Source organism: Podarcis bocagei (genome assembly GCF_964188305.1).
Source record: "Podarcis bocagei genome assembly, chromosome: 3".
In the NCBI taxonomy this organism is placed as follows: domain Eukaryota; kingdom Metazoa; phylum Chordata; class Lepidosauria; order Squamata; family Lacertidae; genus Podarcis; species Podarcis bocagei.
The window spans coordinates 109561388-109585437 of NC_138127.1; the positions used below are offsets into that span (position 1 = coordinate 109561388).

The following is a 24050-nucleotide window of genomic DNA, read 5'->3' on the forward strand; positions in this document are numbered from 1 at the left end:
GAGATGGTGGGACAGTGTTCTCAAAGCTACAAACATGAGTCTGACCAAACTGCGGGAGGCAGTGGAAGACAGGAGGGCCTGGTGTGCTCTGGTCCAGGGGGTCACAAAGAGTCGGACACGACTAAACGACTAAACAACAACAACAAAATTGTCCACACCTGGAAGCACACTGAGAATCAGCATGTTCAACTTTAAGGGCAGCGTACTACTTCCCTGTTTATCTCTGCCACCGCTTTCCTGTGTCAAATTTTAGATTGTAAACTCCTGCTGGCAGGGACCTGTACAGTACAGTCACGTTTCTCAACTGGGGGCTATATGGCGTCCTGCCCCCCGGATATTCCAAGGGGGCTGCAGGTGAAATTATATACTTATAATATCATAAAAATTATAAATAAAACATGTTCTGTTTACAAACAAAATAGCTACCTTTCTACTGGTATGGCAGGGGGATACAGGAAGGAAACAAGGTAGTTTGGGGGCCACGGTTGGAAAAAGGTTGAGAAACACTGTTCTAAAGCAGGGGTAGGCAACCTAAGGCCCTGGGGCTGGATGCGGCCCAATTGCCTTCTAAATCCGTCCCGCGGAAGGTCCAGGAATCAGCATGTTTTTACATGAGTAGATTGTGTCCTTTTATTTAAAATACATTTATGGATTATTTGTGGGGCCTGCCTGTTGTTTTTATTTAAAATGCATTTATGGGTTATTTGTGGGGCATAGGAATTCATTCATTATTTTTTTCCAAAATATAGTCTGGCCCCCCGCAAGGTCTGAGGGACAGTGGACCAGCCCCCTGCTGAAAAAGGCTGCTGACCTCTGTTCAGTCTAAAGCATCTCCCATCCAACCATCCTTCCAGTCTTGTATTTTTCTACCTAATATACCAGCAGGTGGCAATATAATCCAATACGTGGTCCAGTTTTGTGATGAAATTTGGGACATACCCAGACCGTCTCAAAAATCAGGTACTTTTTCATTCCTCATTTTTTTGGGCTATGAAAACTACAAGACATTTCCACAGTCCGGGTGACATCTTGATTTTCCCAGAACGAAAACCTGCTTTTCGCCTCGACGTTGAAGGGGCCCGGCTCGCATCACGCACCATGATGTCATGCACATAATTCATTGCGCATCACAGCTTCAGCGACTGGCTCCTCCAGAGTGCTTGACCTCCTTCAGACAGCATGATGTTGCATGCGCACGCCCCATCCCCTCAGTCTTGGGGGGGGGTGCAACCTGACGCCTCTGCTTACCAATTTCATACGGAATCTGGGAGGTTCAGATTTGTCCCTGGACTCTTTGCAGAAGCAACTTTGGGGCACCTGCTTTTTGGCTAAAATGAACGAGGGGCACTCTCAGGTCCTTGGATTAGGGCAGGGTGCATTGAGCTAGGGTTACCAGACATCCCTGGCTTCTGGGGACAGTCCCCGGATTTGAAAATCTGTCCCCAGACAAATTCCATCCCCTGGAATGTCCCCAAATTTGCAAATCTGTCTCCGGGAAACATGGCAGTGGCAGCCTCAGCAGCCAGGAGCCAGCCTGGTAGCGCAGTTGGCTCTGGCTGGTTTCAGGAGCTGCTCGCTGCCGTGACGCCCACCATTTTTCCTCGCCATATGAGTCCCCATATGATGTGTTGCACACAAGAAAAATGGCGGGTGTCACGGCAGCGAGCAGCCAGAGCCAACTGCGCTACCAGGCAGGCTCCGGGCTGCTGACTGCCGCTGCCGCCGCCACTGCCGAAGGGGAACTGGGGATGTCCAGTGGTACAGGTCTCCTGCCCCCTTCCCCCTTTGTTTTGACTGATTGGGGGAGGGCTTGGGAGTCATGGGTGGGCGGTGCGCCATTGCCCAGGAGGGGCACAAGGTGCACAGCTTCTCTGCCGGGCAAGGTGCAAAGCCCTTATTTTGCACTCTGTGAAACATAAATGTGCAGAGTTTTTTTTTAAAAAACTGGGCAACGGTCCACCACCCACCCATGACTCCCGAGCCTCCCCCGATCTGTCAAAACAAAGGGGGAAGGGGGCAGGAGATTGGGGAAGGCTCAGGAGTCACGGGAGGGCAGCGGGCCATTGCCCAGTTTTTTAAAAACTCTGTGCAATTATGTTTCACAGGGTGCGAAAGAAGGGCTTTGCTCCTTTATACAATATGCATGTGTGGTTGGGTCCAGGGACTTTTGCCTCACCATCCCCACTACTGACTCTCTGTTGCTAGGTAAAGGTAAAGGGGACCCCTGACCATTAGGTCCAGTCGTGTCTGACTCTGGGGTTGCGGCGCTCATCTCGCTTTATTGGCCGAGGGAGCCGGCATACAGCTTCCGGGTCATGTGGCCAGCAGGACTAAGCCGCTTCTGGCGAACCAGAGCAGCGCACGGAAACACCGTTTACCTTCCCGCCAGAGCAGTACCTATTTATCTACTTCCACTTTGACGTGCTTTCGAACGGCTAGGTTGGCAGGAGCTGGGACCGAGCGACGGGAGCTCATCCCGTTGCTGGGATTCGAACTGCCGACCTTCTGATCAGCAAGTCCTAGGCTCTGTGGTTTAACCCACAGTGCCATCCGTGTCTCTGTGGTTTAACCTATAGCGCCACCCTGTTGCTACTCAGCTTCCAAAAAAAAAAAAAAGTGTCCCCGGATTCATTGAAAAAAATCTGGTAACCATACATTGAGCGCTTGTGGGATGTAACATAAGCAGTCAAATACAACATTTCCTGTTTGCCTAGAGTGGACACAGACAGGGGGATGTTGGTCCAGCCAGTCAAACTTCCTGTCACACCTGGTCTGGAGCATCCTTCCTTTGCAAGTGACCAGGTAGGTGGGCATGACCCATCCAGGCCACACAAAAGGTCCAGTCACACAGCCACCTTCCTCTCTTTTGATGCCTTTTCTTCTCTTGGACTGCATGTGGGATCAGTTCCCATATGGGATGAACTCAAACCCTCTTCTGTAACTCTAAGCTAAAGCCTCTTTGCCTTCAGGGATCCAACTGTGAACTGAATGTGAGTAAACTTCTTACAACTTTTAAAAGAAGACTGTTGTGTCTTTATTCTTTTAGGAGGGAATCAAAGGGGTCTTACCAGGAATAATAGAACTTAAGATATTCAAGTCTGCAACTAGCTTCCTGCTGTGTAAAAAGGGGAATGTACTCTGCTGCATGAATAAACTCACTAGCGTGAGTTAGGAAAGATAATATTTAATCAATAGATCCCCTCCTGCTACCCACAACATTCCCATAGGGCTGTGGTGCTTGTGCCTCAGGCCAGGTTCCCTGTGAAATCTGGCCACAAGCAGGTTGTTAACGCCATGCAAAGGTTCTTCAAAACACATAAGACGTTTATTCAGGTAAGATTTGGACAAAGCTTTGACATCAGCTCTACAATTCTTCCACAATGATCTCCCCCCCCAATGTTTTCTTGGCATCCCTTGCAAGCCTATCCTCTTTCTGACACCTCTACCCCCAAACCCCACTCTGAGGTCTTTTGCCAGTTAGGCATAGCTGTCAACTTACAGATTTGAAAATAAGGGACCAGCAGCCTCAAAAATAAGGGATCAGCAGCCAAAATAAGGGATTTTCAGGGCACAGGTATGTTTGACTTCTGAGCCCCTCCGAGCCAAAGGTAGAAAGCCCAGCCAGCAGCCAAACGAAGCCTCAAGCGGTGGTTCCCACAGCGCACCAACCCGGCAAAGGGGATGCAGCAAGGAAAACCACCGTCACCTCTCCGCTGGGAAGCGCTGAGCAAAGGCGAATCCCCAGGCAAGGCGGCCGATTTGATTGGCACAAGGCATGCAAGCTCCACCCCCCCAGTCGTTCTTAGACTCCTTATTGGGTGAGCAATGCAGCCAAGCAACACAGTTGGAGCCTTCCTCCTCCCTGGCTGGCAGGGAGGGAGGGAGGGAGAGGAGCTGCTTCCTTTGAAACCCAAGAAATTTAAGGGACATCATCAATAAGGGACAGCAGCGGGACACGGCGCTGGGATAAGGGACTTTCCCGCCAAATAAGGGACAGTTGACAGCTATGCAGTTAGCAGTTGGTTGGCAAGACCACTTTGAAGAAGTTGTGTGACCTTATGGGAGATAGATTCCGCCAAAAGACCTGGCTGGAGAAATTGCACCTCTCTGCTGCAGATCTCTGCTGCAGATGTTGCTCTCAGCTCCCTCAAGCTTTTCTGAAGTTGCCCCGGCAGCCATGATTTTGCAGCCAATCCTACCCCCCACCACCGACTCCAAACCGAAGGGTCCCCTCTACAGTGGGCAGAAGCAGGGCATGGATAATATTCCAGCTTCTGCTTTCAGGAATTCTGAAAATACAAGTCTCTAATTTTTCAGTTAACCCATTCCAAGGAAGGACCGAGCCTTTGCAGAAAAGCACCTATAGCACCAGGTCAGGAAAGCAAAAAGGCCCTTTCCCCCATTTTAAAGATCTTGAGGGTTTTGTTTTTACAAATCAAGCAGTATATGAGTTTTACGAAATAAGCAAAAGCGATGCTGTCTCTTTTCTCCTCCTCTTCTTCCAACTACGCTAAACAGTTCAGCTTCAAAGAGATATAGGTCCCTGTCGCAAGGGGTCTCTGTGATACACTGCAGAAATATGCCCCCAAACTGCCAGAGCAAAGAAGGAAAGCTTCCATTTGCAAAGCAGTTCCTTTTGAATGGCAACAGGTGGCAATGGCGAATCCTCAAGGCTGAACAGGCAAGATGTCAGAATGTCGGAAACATGAAGTGAAAGAGGGACTTTGAGGTTCAGCAAAGCCCAACTTCTTCCAACAGAGGGCAGCACTGCACTGCTCCAAGCTTGCGCCCATCAGTCTTCATAAAATATACTGATATTCCAAACTCATTTTGTTGGTTTCCTTTTTGTAGCCTGTTTCATTCTGACAAAGAGCTGGACGCAGCCATTCTTCAAGAAGCCATGACTTCCACTGGGCTGCCATCTCCACAGCTTGCAGCCACCAAAGCGCCCACATTTAGGGAGAGCACCAACCACCCCTCGTTCGTCAAGCTAGCCTTGCTGCCAGAATGCACACCCCCCCCGGCGAAAGTGCCCGAGGGTCAGATTCTGTCCACTGCTCTTTGCATTGTCCACGTGACAGACCGACTGGCGTGAGGGGCCATGCCTCAGGATGGGCTGGTGGACTGCGATGCAGTTGTCCAGGGTCATCCATCACCCAGCTGTGATTTGATGAGAAAGAGATCCTGGGTTCCTTCATGGGGAGAGGTGGGGGCGGAATGTGCGGGGGCGGATCATCATGGTGACTTTCTTGAGGGAGTAATAATCAGTGTCCTTCCACGTGTACCAAACCACTCCGTCGGGGCCAAGAATCTTGCGGTTCTTCAGAGAGTATCTTCCACCCTGCGCATATGGGCAACACGGGAGGAGAGGAGAGAGGGAGAGAGTTGGGGAAGAGAACAGAGGGTAAATTTGCACCCTTTTGCTAAAACCAGATGTGGAAGTCTGACACCTAGAGCTTAATGTGGGGTGGGAGAACCGAAGGCCCTCTAAATTAAGGGTGGATGATTCTACCAATCTCTGTTTCTCATTTCTGCGTCAGTTTATGCTTGCTAGGTTTTTTTACATCTCCATGAAAACCGTGAGCATTCTGGTGTTGGTGCTGACTTTTAAAGCCCTAAATGGCCTTAGCCCAGTATACCTGAAGGTATACTCCACCCCCATCGTTCTGTCCGGACACTGAGGTCCAGCTCCAAAGAGGGCCTTCTGGTGGTTCCCTCCCTGCGAGAAGCCAAGTTACAGGGAAGCAGGCAGAGGGCATTCTCAGTGGTGGCACCCGCCCTGTGGAACGCCCTCCCACCAGATGTCAAAGAGAAAAACAACTATCTGACTTTTAGAAGACATCTGAAGGCAGCCCTCTTTAGGGAAGCTTTTAACGTTTAACAGACCACTGTATTTTAATATTTTGTTGGAAGCCGCCCAGAGTGGCTGGGGTATAAATAAATTATTATTATTATTATTATTATTATTATTATTATTATTATTATTATTAGTGGGAGGGTGGGGTGGGGTTTTTCTCAGAAAGGTAGTGGGAGATGGGTGATTGACTCAATGGGTATGGTAAACCTGTTGACAACTGTTAACGACTGCAATTAGTCCTACAGGAAAAAGCAAGGGATAGTATGCAGATGACCAATAATAGATTTAGCATATACAGTGGTACCTCAGGTTAAGAACTTAATTCATTCTGGAGGTCCATTCTTAACCTGAAGCACCACTTTAGCTAATGGGGCCTCCTGCTGCCACTGCACCCCCAGAGCACGATTTCTGTTCTCATCCTGAAGCAAAGTTCTTAACCTGAGGTACTATTCTGGGTTAGTGGAGTCTGTAACCTGAAGTGTCTGTAACCCAAGGTACCACTGTACAGTGGAATCTCATGTTACGGACAGGATCCATTCCGGAGGCCCGTCTGTAACACGGAACTCACACAAGCCGAAGTGTCACTTCTGTTCATGCACGTGGCGCGAATTAGCGCTTCTGCACGTGCGCGAGCGGCGAAACCCGGAAGTAACACGTTCCGGTACTTCCAGGTTGCTGCAGGACGTATCACAAAAACACGTAACCTGAAGCAGACCCAACCTGAGGTATGACTGTAAATTTAGCATATAAATTTAGCAATTTTTATCATATTACACCAACCCACCCAGAGGCTTGCTTGAAGCTGAAATTAAAATGAAAACCCCAGAGGGCAGGCGGGCTGTGGAGGCCACCTCCGTGTCCTGACTTACTTTGTAGTAAACACCGTTGAGGTTGGAGAAGAAGCATTGGTGGTACCACCAGCCTCCGTGGGAGATGGCGGCACAGATATTCCCCGAGTCGGGCGTGCTGAAACTCCTCTTGTTGTGGTACCAGGCGAAGGAATCCTCCACCGTCCCACTGAAGCCCTCCACATGCAGGCGGTAGTAATTCACCTCGTTCTCAATGCTGCAAGGCAACACGGAAGGTTTCTGAGAGCATCTTAGAGTGGGCTTCTAAGTTGTCGCTCCTGAGCCGGGGCAACTTCAGAGGGGAGGTGGTTTTGTGGAAATTGAAAGGAACGCTGTCCGTGGGCTTCTTGTTTCCTAACCTCTGCACTCTGCAGGCGAGGGCCTCCTGCAGACGGCGTATTATTTATTTCCTCATTAAAACATTTGTATAGGACGCGGGTGGCGCTGTGGGTTAAACCTCAGAGCCTAGGACATGCCAATCAAAAGGTCAGTGTTTTGAATCTCCATGTAAAGGGGACCCCTGACCATTAGGTCCAGTTGCAGACGGCTCTGGAGTAGCGACACTCATCTCGCTTTATTGGCTGAGGGAGCCGGCGTACATCTTCTGGGTCATGTAGCCAGCATGACTAAGCCGCTTCTGGCAAACCAGAGCAGCACATGGAAACGCCGTTTACCTTCCCGCTGGAGCGGTGCCTATTTATCTGCTTGCACTGGTGTGCTTTCAAACTGCTAGCTTGGCAGGAGCAGGGACAGAGCAACGGGAACTGTCACGGGGATTCGAACCGCCGAGCTTCTGATCGGCAAGTCCTAGCCTCTGTGGTTTAACCCACAGCACCACCCACATCCCTTTTGACCCAAATATAAGCCACACACAAACATAAGCCACACCTTTAAAATTGGAGGGGGGGAGGGAGAGAAAAAAGAAAAGAATATCTGAATATAAGCCACTCCCTTCTTCACTGGGTGAACTGCACTTTGTTGTTGGTGGCTTTTCCCCTTCCTCACTCTCTCCCTTCCTGGCCTTGGGGGAGAGGACGGGGAACTACGCACAGGGCAGGCGCCGCTTTGCCACGCTCCTGGCACTGTTTGCCCTGCATCCTGGCTGCATACCGCAAGGCCACGATTATAAGTTGCGCTTTAATTTTTCACAGTCGGAATTTGGGGGAAAGGTGCAGCTTATATTCAGGCCAATACGGTATATCGAAGCGGTTTATAGCAATAAAACCAGTGTGCTTTTTTTCTTGGGGGTACGCAGGGGTACGCATACCCCTAAACATTTTGTGAATCTAAGTTTGGCCTCATTGAGGGGCAGTTTTTCAATATGAGTAGGAAAATGAGAGTGGCCCTAAACATTTTTTAAAGAAAAAAAAAGCACTGAATAAAACCATAAAAGGTTGAAAGCAGACATCAGCTAGGTACTGCGGAAGGATGCACTCTTAGTGTCCAGCACCGGCCCGGTGGAACGGAGGAGTTGGCAGTGGGCATTTAAGTGGTGACACGGAAGGCACCCGCTGAATCTCCAGTGGCAAGGAGTTCCGCAGGGCTGGGCCGATGACACTAAAAGCTCGGTTGCTGTAAATGAGACTTAGCAACTCAGGGAATGACCAGCGATACCCCTGCAGATGATCTCACTGACCGAGCTGGGATGCAAGGATTTGGGCTAGTTTGCAAGGATAACTTGAGATACCCAGCACCTAAATCGTTCAGGGCTTTGTAAATTAGTACAAGCAACTGGCTCAGCCCTCTTATCAGAAGGACTGTTCCACACAATGGAGGAATTGGGCTTTTAGCATCATGGCACCTGCCCTTTGGAACTCCCCTCCCCTTGAATATAAGGCCCTTTTGGTGGCTACTGAAATAACTTTCTCTTTCAACAAGCCTTTTAAAACAAAGATCTTTCCCGCTCCGCATCTGTAATGGAATTGTTCTTAAGATGCTTTTTGATGTTTTAGTTGCTTTGCGGTTTATGAGTTTCCCAGCCTCGGCTCCTTTGAGATGTAAAGGGTGGGGTGTAAACTTAAACAATTTTATTTATTTATCCATTAAAAAAAAAATAGACACGCCCATGCAGATGTTTAGAAAGTTAAAAAATTTCCCTGCTATCCCCCCCCCAATTGATGATTTTATTGTTTTATCTTTTTTGTAAACCGCTTGGTTTTTTTGTTTTAACTATAAAGCAGTATAGGAATGGCATGAAATACATGAATAAAGCAAATCCCTGACCATTGGGCATGCTGGCTCTTGAGGCTGATGGGAGGGGGCAGTTCAACAACAGGGTGCTTTGGATAGAGGAAAGCAATCCTGCTGGTAACTTCTAAAATATGGGTGGTGTAGTGTTGAGAGTGCACTAACTTATGGTCTGTGTGTGTGGTTTGGGAGCTGCACGGTCAGGGGAAAAAACAATGCTGTCCAGGATTGTAAAGACTGCAGAGAGAATAATTGGGTGCACTCTTCCCACCTTGGATCAAATCTATGCTTCCAGGTGCCATAAGAAAGCTGCAGAGATAGCGCAGGATAGTGCGGACCCCAGAAATGATCTCTTTCAGCTTCTGTCTTCTGGAAGAAGGTCCAGGGTTATAAAGACTAGGACTAGCCGCCTGAGAAACAGTTTCTATCCAAATGTGATTTTGGTTTTAAAAGCATTGTAAGGAGTCTGTATGGGAGTATATTGTATTTAAAAATGGGGTATCAGAGTTTTTAGGGGGCTAACCAGGTTGGGATAGCTGGGATAGCAGGCTTGTTGGGTTTTGAATGTCTTATGTAGATTTTGCAATTTCGTTGTTCTGTATGGGACAATGGCAATAAAGATTATCGTATTATCGTGTTTTGCTGGGCAGCAACCCAGATGCCCTCTCACCTGAAGACCTACCTGAACAGCTGGTAAAAGGCATGTTTGTGCTTATTGTTCCAATCTTCCAGGTCGATGCGGAGAGAGTAGTCCCCTTGGCTGGTGATCTTGTGAATGTTTTCGTTGCCCATCCAGAATTCACTGCTCAACTCCCCAAAGCCATCTTTGTACTCATTCCACGTCCGGTTGAAATTGACCGTGCCATCCTGACGCCGCTGGATGACGGTCCAGCCTCCACCTGCCACACAATTGCGGCGAGAAATGTCATTGAACTGACAATCCAACTGAAAAAACACACACCCTCATCTGAACTTCTCCCACCCCGTTTGGAAGATTTAAAGGTAAAGGACCCCTGAAGGACGCGGGTGGTGCTGTGGGTTAAACCACAGAGCCTAGGACTTGCTGATCAGAAGGTCGGCGGTTTGAATCCCCGCCACAGGGTGAGCTCCCTTTGCTCGGTCCCTGCTCCTGCCAACCTAGCAGTTTGAAAGCACGTCAAAGTGCAAGTAGATAAATAGGTACCGCTCTGGCGGGAAGGTAAACGGAATTTCTGTGCGCTGCTCTGGTTCGCCAGAAGCGGCTTAGTCATGCTGGCCACATGACCCGGAAGCTCCCTCGGCCAATGAAGCGAGATGAGCGCCACAACCCCAGAGTTGGTCACGACTGGACCTAATGGTCAGGGGTCCCTTTACCTTTACCGAAAGGACCCCTGACAGTTAAGTCCAGTCACGAAGCAGCGTCTGACCCAAGCACCTCAACATGTAAGGAAACACCAGGGAGGGCCTGCTCCCATTGCCTGCTTCCATACCTTCCACATCCATCTCGCACAGCACTTCAATGGGCAGACCTCCGTCGGATGGCATGATGCTGTAGACGCCCGACCGCCGGACCCCGTTGTAGTATATGGAGGCACAATCAATGGGGCAGTTCTTGGCATGCTTCGCATCTGCCGGGGAGGAAGGGAGAGAAAAACCATTTTGAGGCATCATCAAGGTGCAGCAGAGACTGTACTTTTTGAGAATACTAAGGAAAAACCATCTTCCGCAGAAACTGCTGCTTGCCATCTATCACTGTGCCATTGAGAGCGTGCTCACTTATGGCTTATGTGTGTGGTACGGAAGCTGTACTGCCCAGGACAGGATGGGGTTGTGCAGGGTTGTTAAGGCAGCAGAGAGCATTGTTGGCTGCCCACTCTCCACCTTAGAGCAGATTTATGCCACAAGGTGCCATAGGAAGGCACTGGACATAGTAAAAGATCCATCGCATCCTGGTCACTGTCTCTTCGAGCTCTTGCCGTCGGGACGGAGATACAGGACGATGAAGACAAGAACGAGCCGTCTTAAGAACAGCTTCTTCTCCAGAGCGATCTCGGCCCTGAATGGGAAGCCCGGACTTTGAAAGTCATCTAATCTCCCTTGCTGTATTATATTGTCTAATTAGTATTTTTATGGAGCAGTCAAGTAATTTCATTGTCCCCGAAGGGGGCAGTGACAATAAAGATATTATTATTATTATTATTATTATTATTATTATTATTATTATTATTATTATTATTATTATTATTATTATCATCTGGACTGAGCCCACAAACCAATAATAACAAACTGACTTTAATTGCTCCACCTAGGGTTGTCGTATTTCAATAAGTGAAAATCCGGACAAATAATAAGAATAAGAATAAATTTTATTTATATCCCGCCCTCCCCAGCCGAAGCCAGGCTCAGGGCGGCTAACAACAATCAAATAATCAAACAATCAAATAATCCAATATTCTAAAAACATTCCATTATAAAAATTAATTAAAATCAAATTAATGGCAACCGTTAAGCAAAATTCTGTGCAGGTTGCCAGAGGAGGGAGTCAGGCTGGGCCCTGACCAAAGGCCTGGCGGAACAACTCTGTCTTGCAGGCCCTGAGGAAAGATGTCAGGTCCCGCAGGACCCTAGTCTCTTGTGACAGTTGTTGAGCTTCTTTTTTTTTGGGGGGGGAGGGGAGCTGTTGAGTCCTTCCTTCCTTCCTTCCTTCCTTCCTTCCTTCCTTCCTTCCTTCCTTCCTTCCTTCCCTCCCTCCCTCCCTCCCTCCCTCCCTCCTTTTTTTTGTGAAATCTCCCAAAAAATGAAGTTTTTTATATACAGTGGTTCCTCTGGTTGCAAACGGGATCCGTTTCGGAGGCCCATTCGCAACATGAAAAGAGCGCAAGCCACAGCGGCACGTCTGCGCATGCACAGGTTGCGATTCGTCACTTCTGTGCATGCACGCGATGTCACTTTGCGCGTCTGCGCATGCGCGAGCTGTGAAACCCGGAAGTAACCCTTTCCGATACTTCTGGGTCGCCGCGGGATGTAACCTGAAAGAATGTAACGTAACATGAGGTATGACTGTATTATTAAGGAAATTCACCAAAAAAGCAACACTTCCAACATGGGTTGCCATACACCTGGGTTTTCCCGGACATTTTTACTGATTTCCTGAAATTCCACCCAGACACTATTTCCAACGGACGAGTCCCGTATATGTCTGGGAAATCCCAGACTTACAGCAGCCCTAGCTCCACACTGGCATGTGATTGGACCCCACCCAAGCACATTGACCAGAGTCCCTCTTCTTGCCCTCTTCTTCCGAGAGCCAGTGTGGTGTAGTGGTTAAGAGCGGTGAACTCGTAATCTGGGGAACCGGGTTCGTGTCTCCGCTCCTCCACATGCAGCTGCTGGGTGACCTTGGGCCAGTCACACTTCTCTGAAGTCTCTCAGCCCCACTCACCTCACAGAGTGTTTGTTGTGGGGGAGGAAGGGAAAGGAGATGGTTAGCCGCTTTGAGACTCCTTCGGGAAGTGATAAAGCGGGATATCAAATCCAAACTCTTCTTCTTCTCCACACTGGCATGTGATTGAACCCCACCCAAGCACAGTGACCAGAGTCCCTCCTCTTGCTGCAAAATGCCTCTCCCTTTGGCCCAGGGGCAACCGAGGTGACTCTGCTTACGTAGCAGTGGGATCAGAAGCAGACTGACCTGGTCTACATCCCGCTTAAAGCCAGGGGGACAGCGAGCACACAACATCCAGAACTGGCCGGCTTAAAGGATTGCTAGCCCAGAGGCGTGCTCTTCCCTTCGCCTACGTCAGGGGCTCAGGCTGGATTTGGGCTAGTGGGTGAAAGTCTTTATCAGATAATCCCAGTTGGAGGATAGATGGGAAGGGCTCCGTCAACCTGGTTGTTGTTATGGGGTCAAAGCCCTCAACCGAAGGAACAGCATCACAAACACCATTAAGGGCATTTCCTTTGGGATCTTAGGGTGGGGAGAGGACCAGGAGACAAAAGGGGGCAGGGATGCCCCACAGAATACAGAGGAGGTGCCAAATGAAGGCTGAGGATGGGATTGGGGAAGTGAGGAAATCAATGCATGATCAAGGAAAAGGAAAAGGTAAAGGGACCCCTGACCATTAGGTCCAGTCGTGGCCGACTCTGGGGTTGCGGCGCTCATCTCGCTTTATTGGCCGAGGGAGCCGGCGTACAGCTTCCGGGTCATGTGGCCACCATGATAAACTGCTTCTGGCGAACCAGAACAGCGCATGGAAACGCCGTTTACCTTCCCGCTGGAGCGATACCTATTTATCTACTTGCACTTTGACGTGCTTTCGAACTGCTAGGTGGGCAGGAGCAGGGACCGAGCAACGGGAGCTCACCCCGTCACGGGGATTCGAACCGCCAACCTTCTGATCGGCAAGTCCTAGGTTCTATGGTTTAACCCACAGCGCCACCCGCGCCCCATATTCAACACAAAAAACAGCGACAATCTGTTGTTGGCAAAGCACAGCTGGACACATAAAGGGCCCCATTACCTTCAGAGCTAAATTCGGCCCTGACCCCAAGGGTCATCTAGCCCAAACCTCTGCAGGCAGGAGTCTTTTGGCCAACGTGGGACTCGAACCCGAATCTTGGCTCTTCTGTGGGGACTCACCTGGGTAGTGCATCTCGTGCTGGAGCCTCATCTCCACCGGGACCAGGCAGCCTGGGTTGTGCCGCACCCAGTCCATCAGCAGGGAGACATTGTGGACCTGGGCTTGCATGTCGTACAGCAGCGTGGCCTGAATGTGTTGCAGGGTGCTGGCCTCCTGGTAGTGCTGCTCCAGCTCCTGAACCCGCTGCTCCACGGTGGCGTTGCGGCTGGACTTCTCTTCATGCTTCGCAGCAGCAGGATGGGGGCCGGCAGGTGGCATGGAATAAAGGAGGACAGTGGAATTAATGGCCTATGCAGAATTGGATAAGAGGACAGGAAGGAATCTGAAACCTGCGGGACCAGAGATTCTCAGAGGACTGGAGTAAATATTGGAACTATTGGAAAAGCAATTGTAATAAACGGGTTACGCCGGTAGGACTGCGAGATGTTTTGTAAGGAGGATTATGCGAAATATTGCATTTATGAAGAGAGTTATTAGTTAAGGACAATTAAAAGTAATAGGGAAATTAAGAAATGTAGATTGAGTGATAAAGATTGACAAAACCTTCAGATGTAGTTGATGGAAGTCCAAAACATTGTATAAGATAAGAATATATGTTATATGATTGTTGGGAATGATATGTAAAAAATTAATAAGATGATAGATAGATAGATAGATAGATAGATAGATAGATAGATGATTGATAGATAGATAGATAGATAGATAGATAGATAGATAAAGAAGGACAAGCAAAACATTCAAGAGTGGGATGAGATGCTCCAGAAATAAACATCACCCCCTACTCACCTCTTGAACTGGGCCAACTGGTCAATAGAGGAACAACTTTTTCGAAATTGGTGCCCAATATTGAAGTTTGTTGTTCCTCTTCTTTCCCTGTGTCTTTCCCCTTTTGTGTTGTGTTTTCACCCTGACTGTAAGCCTGTGGGGCAGGGACTGCCTTGTTGAATTGGTTTTATGCAGGTAAAGGTAAAGGCCCCCTGGACAGTTAAGTCCAGTCAAAGGCAACTATGGGGTTGCGGCACTCGTCCTGCTTTCAGGCCGAGGGAACTGGTGTTTGTCCACAGACAGTTTTCCGGGTCATGCGGCCAGCATGATAAAACTGCTTCTGGTGCAACGGAACACTGTGACAGAAGCCAGAGAATATGGAAACGCCATTTACCTTCCCGACGCTGTGGTACCTATTTATCCACTTGCGCTGGTGTGCTTTCGAACTGCTAGGTTGGCAGGAGCTGGGACACAGCAACAGGAGCTCACCCCGTTGCGGGGATTCAAACTGCTGACCTTCTGATCGGCAAGCCCAAGAGGCTCAGTGGTTTAGACCACAGCTCCACCTGTGTCCCTATTGTATGCAACCTGCACTGGGAGCCTTTCTGGCTGAAGAGTGAGGTCCCAAAAACTACAAACAAACAAACAAACAAACAAACAAACAAACAAAAACACAGCAAGAATGGTCTGGATAGGTCAGTTGGTTAGAGTATGGTGCTGATAATACCAAGGGTGCAGATTCGACCCCCATGTGGGATGGCTAAATTTTCCGCCATTGCAAGGGGTTGGTCTAGATAATCCTCTGGGTCCCTTCTAACTCTACAATAGTAGGATTATAAGAATGCCCTTTTCTACTGATGCTTTAAAGCATGGGTAGGCAACCTGAGGCCCGGGGGCTGGATCCGGCCCAATCGCCTTCTCAATCCGGTCCGCGGACGGTCCGATAATCAGCTTGTTTTTACATGAGTAGAATGTGTCCTTTATTTAAAATGCATCTCTGGGTTATTTGAGGGGCATAGGAATTCGTTAATTATTTCCCCCCCAAAAATATAGTCCTGCCCCCCACAAGGTCTGAAGGACAGTGGACCGGCCTCCTGCTGAAAAAGTTTGCTGACCTCTGCTAAAGGATGGGCAAAATGCAGTGGGCAAGCTTGCTGAGGAAACATTGTGCTGGGGAATAATAATAATAATAATAATAATAATAATAATAATAATAATAATAATAATATATTATTTGTACCCCGCCCATCTGGCAGGCTTTCCCCAGCCACTCTGGGTGGCTTCCAACAAAGATTAAAAATACATTAAAATGTCACACATTAAAAACTTCCCTGAAGAGGGCTGTATTGCACTATAAGGCGGTCCATGTTGCACATTCCTAACACACACACACACACACACAATGTACAAGAGTTGTGCGGCCAAACCCCTTAAGAGCTGATGACTCTGGTGTGATTGAGATCTCTGGCTCATCGGTCTGATCTGTCATTAGCCAACCCCCCCAGAGAAGCTTATCTGGCAAAGGGCAAGGACCCTCTGTAGAGAATTAAACAAAGAGAACTTGTGATCCTCTCATCTCGCACGGAGGCACTTTGTGGCAGCGGGAAGCTCAGCAGAGAAATAAGCAAACATGTGTTGGATAAAGGGCATGATCCAAGGAGAGCACGCTTGGTACGAAACCCAGCACAGGGACGTGAACCAACGCGGGGCACACAATTCAGTGAGGTTCTCCTTCTTGAAGCTCCTTTCGAGTAGGAGCCCCTCTGTAGTGGGGCTCATGCAGGAAGACAAGAACATGAGGAAAGCCTAGTGGATCAGGCCCCTGGACCACCTAGTGCAGCATCCTGGCCTCACAGCGGCCAACTAGATGCCTGTGGGAAGCCCACAGCGATCACAAGTGGTCTCTCCCCTTCTGTGATTTCCAGGAGATCTCCTACTGGATTGGTTCTAAAATCCATTGGTCCCACAACCTGCAGACTAACAGGAAATGAAATTGATTTAACTCTTAGCTGAGCTACCATGGGAGTCAAGGCGTCCCTTTCCTGGCAGTGGGGCATGCGCCAGAGACATCATCAGGAAACTGAGCTCAGATTTATTTATGTTATTGCTATTATGGTCATGGTACACCTGTGCAGGTGTTCTCATACTGCATTGCAGTCATCGCAGGTGGGGCTCTGGGCTCTGGGGGGTTTCCCTCCATTTTTGACTGGGGTGCCCCCAGGTTTCATACTTCTGTTCCCAGGAGTATCTAAAATAAAGATCCAAAATAACTAAATCACCTGTTCCCCCACAGCTGTCATTCCTGAATATGTGAATCATGGAATCATAGAAATGTAAGGACTCCTTACGGGGTCCTCGCTGCAAGATCACATTCATCCAGTGCTTTACCAACTGCACTGGCTCCCAGTGGAGTACAAGGTCAGGTTTAAGGTGCTGGTTTTGACCTTTAAAGCCCTATGCGGCCTAGGACCCTCGTACCTACAGGACCGCCTCTCCTGGTCTGCCCCACGGAGGACCTTAAGGTCCACAAATGACAACATTTTGGAGGTCCCAGGTCACAAGGTGGTTAGATTGGCCTTAACTAGGGCTAGGGCTTTTTCAGTACTGGCCGCAATGTGGTGGAACGCTCTGTCCCAAGAGACTAGGGCCCTGTGGGACTTGATATCTTTCCGTAGGGCCTGCAAGACAGAGCTGTTCTGCCTGGCCTTTGGTTTGGACTCAATCTGACCCTTATGTTTCCCTCCCCTTATGGTTCTGATCTATGGGCTACTTTTAAAATGAGGCTGCATTTTAACCTGTATTTTTCGCTCTATAGGACGCACCGGACCATAGGAGGAGGAGAACAGGGGGAAAAAATTCTCCCCCTCTCTGCGCAGCGCCCCTTCAGCAAAGTGGGAGGAGAAACGAAGTGAAGCGAAGCCTGGAGAGCAAGAGGGATAGGTGTGCACCGACCCCTCTCGCTCTTCAGGCGGCTATCCGCAAGCCTTCGGAGCACAGCGAGAACGCTCCAAAGGCTTGCGGATAGCTGCCTGAAGCCCCCGGAGTGCAGAGGGAACTCCTGCTGCGCTCCGAAGGCTTGTGGATAGCTGCCTCAAGCCCCCGGAGCGCAGCGGGAGTTCCCTGCGCTCCGGGGGCTTCAGGCGGCATCAGCGAAAGCAACGTGAAGCCTCCGGAGTGCGGGGGGAGCTCTCCCTCTGCGCTTCGGAGGCTTCCCGTTGCTATCGCTGAAGCCAAGGAGCCTGCATTCGCTCCATAGGATGCACACACATTTCCCCTTCATTTTTGGAGGGGGAAAAGTGCGTCCTATAGAGCGAAAAATACGGTAAATTGTTTTGTTTTTTTTAAATGATATTTATTAAAAATTTTCAGACAATAAAAAGTCACAAAATTAAAAATAGGAAATAAGAAAAACGTAACAATAATAAGAAACAAAGAAATACAAAAATACAAAAACAAAATACATAAAGAGTAAAAAAGAAAACAAAGTTAACAAAAAATCAATATTTTCATGTCTTATATTTCGTTTACATATTTCCTGACCTCCTCACACCCCCCTTTTTGTATTCCAGTTCACACAGTTAGATCAGCAAATCCTTACCCTCTATCATTTATCTTTACTTATTATCTTAACCTATTATAACTATATATTTCAAACCATTGTCAATCCGTATTTACATATTCTTGTTAATCTTTTTACCAATACCACTTATTTTCAATCCAACATCCCTTCAACATTCATTAATTTTACAGTATTTCTGCAAGTAGTCTTTAAATTTCTTCCAGTCTTCTTCCACCACCTCTTCTCCCTGATCTCGGATTCTGCCAGTCATTTCTGCCAGTTCGAAAAATACGGTAAATTGCCCCCCCCCCATTATGTTTTTACTGTAATTTTAATGGTGCTAGCTGCCCTGAGCCTGGCTCTGGCTGGGGAGGGCGGGGTATAAATAAAATGTATTATTATTATTAGAGTTGGAAGGGGTCCTGGGGTCATCTAGACCAACCCCGGCGATGGAGGCATCTCAGCTAAAGCATCCATGACAGGTGGCCCTCCAACCTCTGCTTAAAGACCTCCAAGGAAGGAGAGTCCACAACTTCCGAAGGGAGACCATTTCCCTGTCAAACAGTTCTTGCCACCACAAAGTTCTTCCTGATGTTTAGCAAGACAACAGCTGAAGAATGTATGACATGGGTGCTTAGCTGCAGCTGGGATTTCAATAGCCCACAATGGGAAACCTTGAACCAAAATCTGCTTTTGGCTTGGTGGTATAATAACTTGTGGACACTGTCTATTGCGAGGGGAAATCGCACACATGCTGCGTGTTTCCAGGGGTGTGTGTGGAGGACTGGAGGCGGTTGGAGGACGGATGGCAGTTAATGGATTGAGGTTGAATCCTGACAAGACAGAAGGACTGTTTTGGGGGACAGGAAGCGGGCAGGTGTGGAGGATTCCCTGGTCTTGAATGGGGTAACTGTGCCCCTGAAGGACCAGGTGCGCAGCCTGGGAGTCATTCTGGACTCACAGCTGTCCATGGAGGCGCAGGTTAATTCTGTGTCCAGGGCAGCTGTTTACCAGCTCCATCTGGTATGCAGGCTGAGACCCTACCTGCCCTCAGACTATCTCACCAGAGTGGTCCATGCTTTGAAGGCGGCCCTGTTAAGGGAAGCTTTTAATGTTTAACAGACCACTGTATTTTAATACTTTGTTAGAAGCCACCCAGAGTGGCTGGGGAAACCCAGCCAGATGGGCGGGGTATAAATAATAAATTATTATTATTATTATTATTATTATTATTATTATTATTATTATTATTATTATTATTATTCAAAATGCTTTTATGTCAGCCATGGGGATTTTATTTACTAAACTCCAGACTTAGATGCTCAATGTACACCATCCATTCGCGCCACCAAAGGAAATATGGATGTCTTGATTTGTATTGCTGTGTCGCCATTCCTTTCTCTTGCTATTTACTGCTTGTTGGTTTTGTAAACTGCATGATGCAGTACCTTGCTGCCACATTTTTGGGTTGCTACTAATGTTAATCAAAGTTAAAGCATGATGGTGATAAACTACCATATTTTTCGCCCCATAGGACGCACCATCCCATAGGACGCACCTAATTTTTTTTGGGGGGGGGGATAAAGAAAAAACTTTTTTCCCCTCCCCAGGCACGGGGCAGGCGCAGGGGAAGCCCGAGCTTCCCCCGACCCCAGCCCCCAGAACAGCCTGCTATCTGCAAGCCTAGGGAGCTGCGCCGGTCTCCCCAGGCTTGCGGAGAGGTGCGCGAAGCCCGGGGGTGCTCTTCAGCGCGCACCAGGCTTTGGAATGCAGGCAGCTCTGCGCTACCCTCTGGAGCCCCGCGCAACTTCGCGCCAGGATCCGGAGGGTGGCGCGGAGCTGCAGGAAGCCCTGGAGCCCAGGCAGCTCCGCGCCACCCTCCAGAGCCCCCCACGGCTTCGCGTCTGGATCCAGAGGGTGGCGCAGAGCTGCAGGAAGCCCGGGAAAGCCTGCATTCGCCCCATAGGACGCACACACATTTCCCCTTCATTTTTGGAGGGGGAAAAGTGTGTCCTATAGGGCGAAAAATACGGTAATTAATACCAGGAGTGTAGGTGCTCTCATCCTCAGAGAGGAGCAAGCAGATTTGTGCAGGTGATGGACGCAAAATTGCAGAATGGTTCCAGTAAACAAATTCTGAGCTCCGTCGGATGGCAAAGATTTATGAGTCTTAATAATAAGAAAATATTGTTTCTTCCTAAGGGGCCAAATCTCCCTTCCTTCTGTAATTCATACCTGGAGAACAGCCATCCTTTCTCTTACTCGATTCTCTATTTTCTTTTTCATTTACATAACCTCCAGTTATGCAAATATTAAAGCACAATCTGTTCTCTTCTTACATCCAGGAGCGAAACAAAAAATAAATAAATAGGGAAGCTATTTTTATTTGGTAGATTAATCAACTAACAGCCCCATCCTAAACTTGCCTACCTGAAAGTTAAGTCCTGTTGAACTGGAAAAGGGCTTGCTCCCAAGTAAGTGGTGTGAGGATGGCAGGCTAAGGGGGGCAACTGATGCACTTGTTTTGACAGACTCCTCCCTCCCCATTGCACCCCAAATCTGCTCCAGAGCATTGGGGAAGACCCTGGAACAGATTTAGAGGGTGCCTGGAGGGCTGGGAGGGGGGAAATGTCATTGCACCAGCAGAAATCCTTACACGAATGGAACGAGTTGCTTACTGCTACATTGAATACAAGTACACATTTTTAGTTGATTAAATTGTAGAGAGACAATTAAATTTGGCATAGTACTGAGTTAAGCATGTACTTAGTTTCAGAGGCTAGTTTTAAAGAATCCCAGACACTGTCAAAAGCTGTTGAAAGAGTGCAAATATTTACCTGTAATCAATCAATCAATCAATCAATTAATCAGAAAGCATATGATTAATCAAATAAACTGGGTGGCAGTCTGTCCTCTCCTCCTGTGCCTAATCCCACCACTCAGGAGCAAAAGGGTTATTTAATTCTAATCAACAACCACCTTTTTCTGGATAAAGGCTCTCTCAATCCTACCTGGGCTTCCTGTTTGCTTTATGGCAGGCTTCCTCCACCTCGGCCCTCCAGATGTGTTGAGACTACAATTCCCATCATCCCTGACCACTGGTCCTACTAGCTAGGGATCATGGGAGTTGTAGTCCCAAAACATCTGGAGGGCCGAGGTTATGGAAGCCTGCCTTATGGGGTCTCAGCTCTGGGGTTCCAATACCTCAAGCAATCTCCTCTAACTAGTGATATTCTGTTGCCACCTTATAAACACTAATAAATCTGATTTATTCTGTCACAGACATGATAGCTTGGCCAAATGGCCATCTGTTAGAGACTCTTTAGCTGAGATCTCTGCACTGCTGAACTAGAAGATCCTTAGGATCCACTCCAACTTTACTGTTCTATGATTTTGGGATGGTAAAAGCTGACTATAGCAGATTCTTATATGATTTGTTTCTAATAAATGTGTTTGGATACCACATGCTTGGCATGAGCCAACAGCGTGACTCAGCAGCAGAAAACGCTAATTCTATTCTAGGCTGCATCAACAGAAGTATAGTGTCCAGGTCATGGGTAGGCAAACTAAGGCCCGGGGGCCGGATCCGGCCCAATCGCCTTCTCAATCCGGCCTGCGGACGGTCTGGGAATCAGCGTGTTTTTACATGAGTAGAATGTGCTCTTTTAATTAAAATGCATCTCTGGGTTATTTGTGGGGTATAGGAATCCGTTCATTCCCCAACCACTAAATATAGTCCAGCCCCCCACAAGGTCTGAGGGACAGTGGACCGACCCCCTGCTGAAAAAGTTTGCTGACCCCTGGTCCAGGTCAAGGGAAATAATAGTACCATTCTATTCTGCCTTTGGCTGATTAATATCCTATAGCAGCGGTTCTCAACCTGTAGGTCCCCAGATTGGACTACAAATCCCATCAACCCTGAGCTCTGGCCTTGCTAGCTAGGGGTGATGGGAGTTGTAGTTCAACAACATCTGGGGACCCACAGGTCGAGAAAGGCTGTCCTATAGCCCTTTAAATGTATCTGTGGGAAGTGGGGTGGTCATTATTTTGTTGCGTTGGTTTAATTATTTACTTGTGTTCTATCTTGTATTTTATTCCGTAAGCTGCCTTGGGATGTCTTGATGGATGGATGGATGGATGAATCTGATGTCACAATCACATCATGTGACTGACAGGTGGGTTGCCCCAACCATGCACTAAAGTTGGAACGTGGGAGTGGGGACAGATCCAGCCCAATGGTCCCCAAAGTCTCCCTATACCTAAGTTGCTGCCCATGTTTTCCCCCATTAAGAAACTCACCTGCAGCTCCAAAATCTTGATGCGGTGACGATGGTTCCTCAGCTCCTCCTGGAGCTCTGAGATGAGTTCCCGCAGCTCCAGGATCTGTTGCTTCCTCTCCTCGTTCTCGTGAAGCCAGTAGGAGACTTCGTCCGTGCAACGGAACATGTCAGGGCACCTCTGCTGGTCCAGTTGCGGCAAGGTGGCAATAATCTTGCACCTGCCATTGGGCAGGACCTGGTTGCTGTATTCTCCACACTGGATGAGTCCAGGGCTCCCTTGGTGGCCGTCATCTCCGCTCATCCTTTCGCCATCGGCCACCAGGGGTCTCTGCAGGGAGCGGCAGTTCAGGAAAGCCAGGAAGAGGAGTGTTTGTGCCACCAGCCTTTGGGGTCCTGAAGGCACCCCAAGCTTCATGGTGCAAGCACAGGCCCAAGCCAGCTGGCAATGGAACAGCCACTCGTTCAGAGGGTGGCCAGCATGGAGAAGTCTCCTTGGTGCAAACCCCAAACTTTGCATTGGCGTGGAAAGGAAGTGATCCACCGCAAGGGAGAGCCTAAGGCTGAATGTGGAGCTGCCATCGGGATTGCAAGGTTATAGGTGTGCGTCGATTCCAGAACCCAGGAAATGTGGTCCAGAGGATGGCAAGAGTGAAGTCCACTCCTCTCCGTTATTCCGCCTTGGATGGAATAATGCCAGCTCAATCTAGGACCCAAGGTCTTCTCCAAACCTCCTTGAGGCTGTGTGCTTAGACTCAGGGTTTCCTTGGATTAAATTGAGCAGATTGCCTGCAACTGGTGCGTTTTCCATGGAGGATAACAGCTTGAAGGTGAGGTTTCCTGGCACCAAGATTTCAGCACCACGGACAAGTCCTCCAGCAAGTCGTTTGCCCCAAAAGGAGGACCCAATAGGCAACTCACAGAAACTGCTGTTCATGCATCGATCACAAACAGCTGACTGTTTTAGGCATTTCGTAGTTCTCTTTCCTTCATTTGGGAAAAAAGCAGAAAATGAAAGGAAATGAGTTTCTTTACATTTACACATGGCCCATGAACACCCACAATTTTTTTTTTTTACAGGGGAAGCATTTTGCGTAGTTTCCTTGCCAAATTGTCCTTAGTTTTGCAAAGGGTAGGAAGAGATACCAAAATTTCACTGTCAAAAATATTGGCCATGGTCTCTCCATGAGCCACTTGTGAGATTGCTTCATGGCACTACCTTCCTCTGAATTACTCCTCAAAACCCACCATTTGCTTATGTGTAAAACATTTATATACTGTCATGCCATTATATATATATATATATGAATGAGATTTACAGCAATAAAACTATAAAACCATAACCATACAATAAAAGCTATTAAAAAGACAGGCATCCATTCACCAATGTGTTCTTAATTGCTTGCATAGGCCTGGTGGACCTTGGGTCCTGGAACTTCATATGATTGTGGAATTCCCTCTGCTGGCAGGATAAGACCTTTTTGTTCAGACTAAGGTCCAGATGATGCTGACCACTCCACTGCTAGATCTTGGGGTGAACTCAGCTGCCTCTAAATGCATTCTGGTGTACCGTGTTTACTCGAGTCTAATGCGCCATCAAATCTAATGCGCACCTTAATTTTTGCAACGTAATTTGGCCAAAAAAGGTTGAACATTAGATTTGAGTAAATACGGTGTTTTAACTGTTCACAGCTTTTACTTTGCATTTTACAAACCTTTGTAAGGTAAAGGTAAAGGGATCCCTGACCATTAGGTCCAGTTGTGGCTGACTCGCCGTTTACCTTCCCGCCGGAGCAGTACCTATTTATCTACTTGCACTGGTGTGCTTTCGAACTGCTAGGTTGGCAGGAGCAGGGACCGAGCAACGGGAGCTCACCCCATTGCGGGGATTCGAACCGCCGACCTTCTCATCGGCAAGTCCTAGGCTCTGTGGTTTAA

At 48.3% G+C, this 24050-nt stretch overlaps 1 protein-coding gene across 1 annotated transcript; it reads right to left on the reverse strand.

The window, feature by feature from the left end:
• Nucleotides 1-4955: 4955 nt before the first annotated feature.
• On the reverse strand, nucleotides 4956-22632 carry LOC308584041 (techylectin-5B-like; the record flags this gene model as incomplete). Its single annotated transcript, XM_081188695.1, has 6 exons — nucleotides 4956-5341; nucleotides 6727-6922; nucleotides 9575-9791; nucleotides 10362-10499; nucleotides 13511-13733; nucleotides 22135-22632. The coding sequence occupies 6 exons, from the start codon at nucleotides 22630-22632 to the stop codon at nucleotides 5195-5197; spliced, it is 1419 nt and encodes a 472-aa protein (XP_081044821.1). The 3' UTR covers nucleotides 4956-5194.
• Between the last annotated feature and the right edge of the window lie 1418 nt (nucleotides 22633-24050).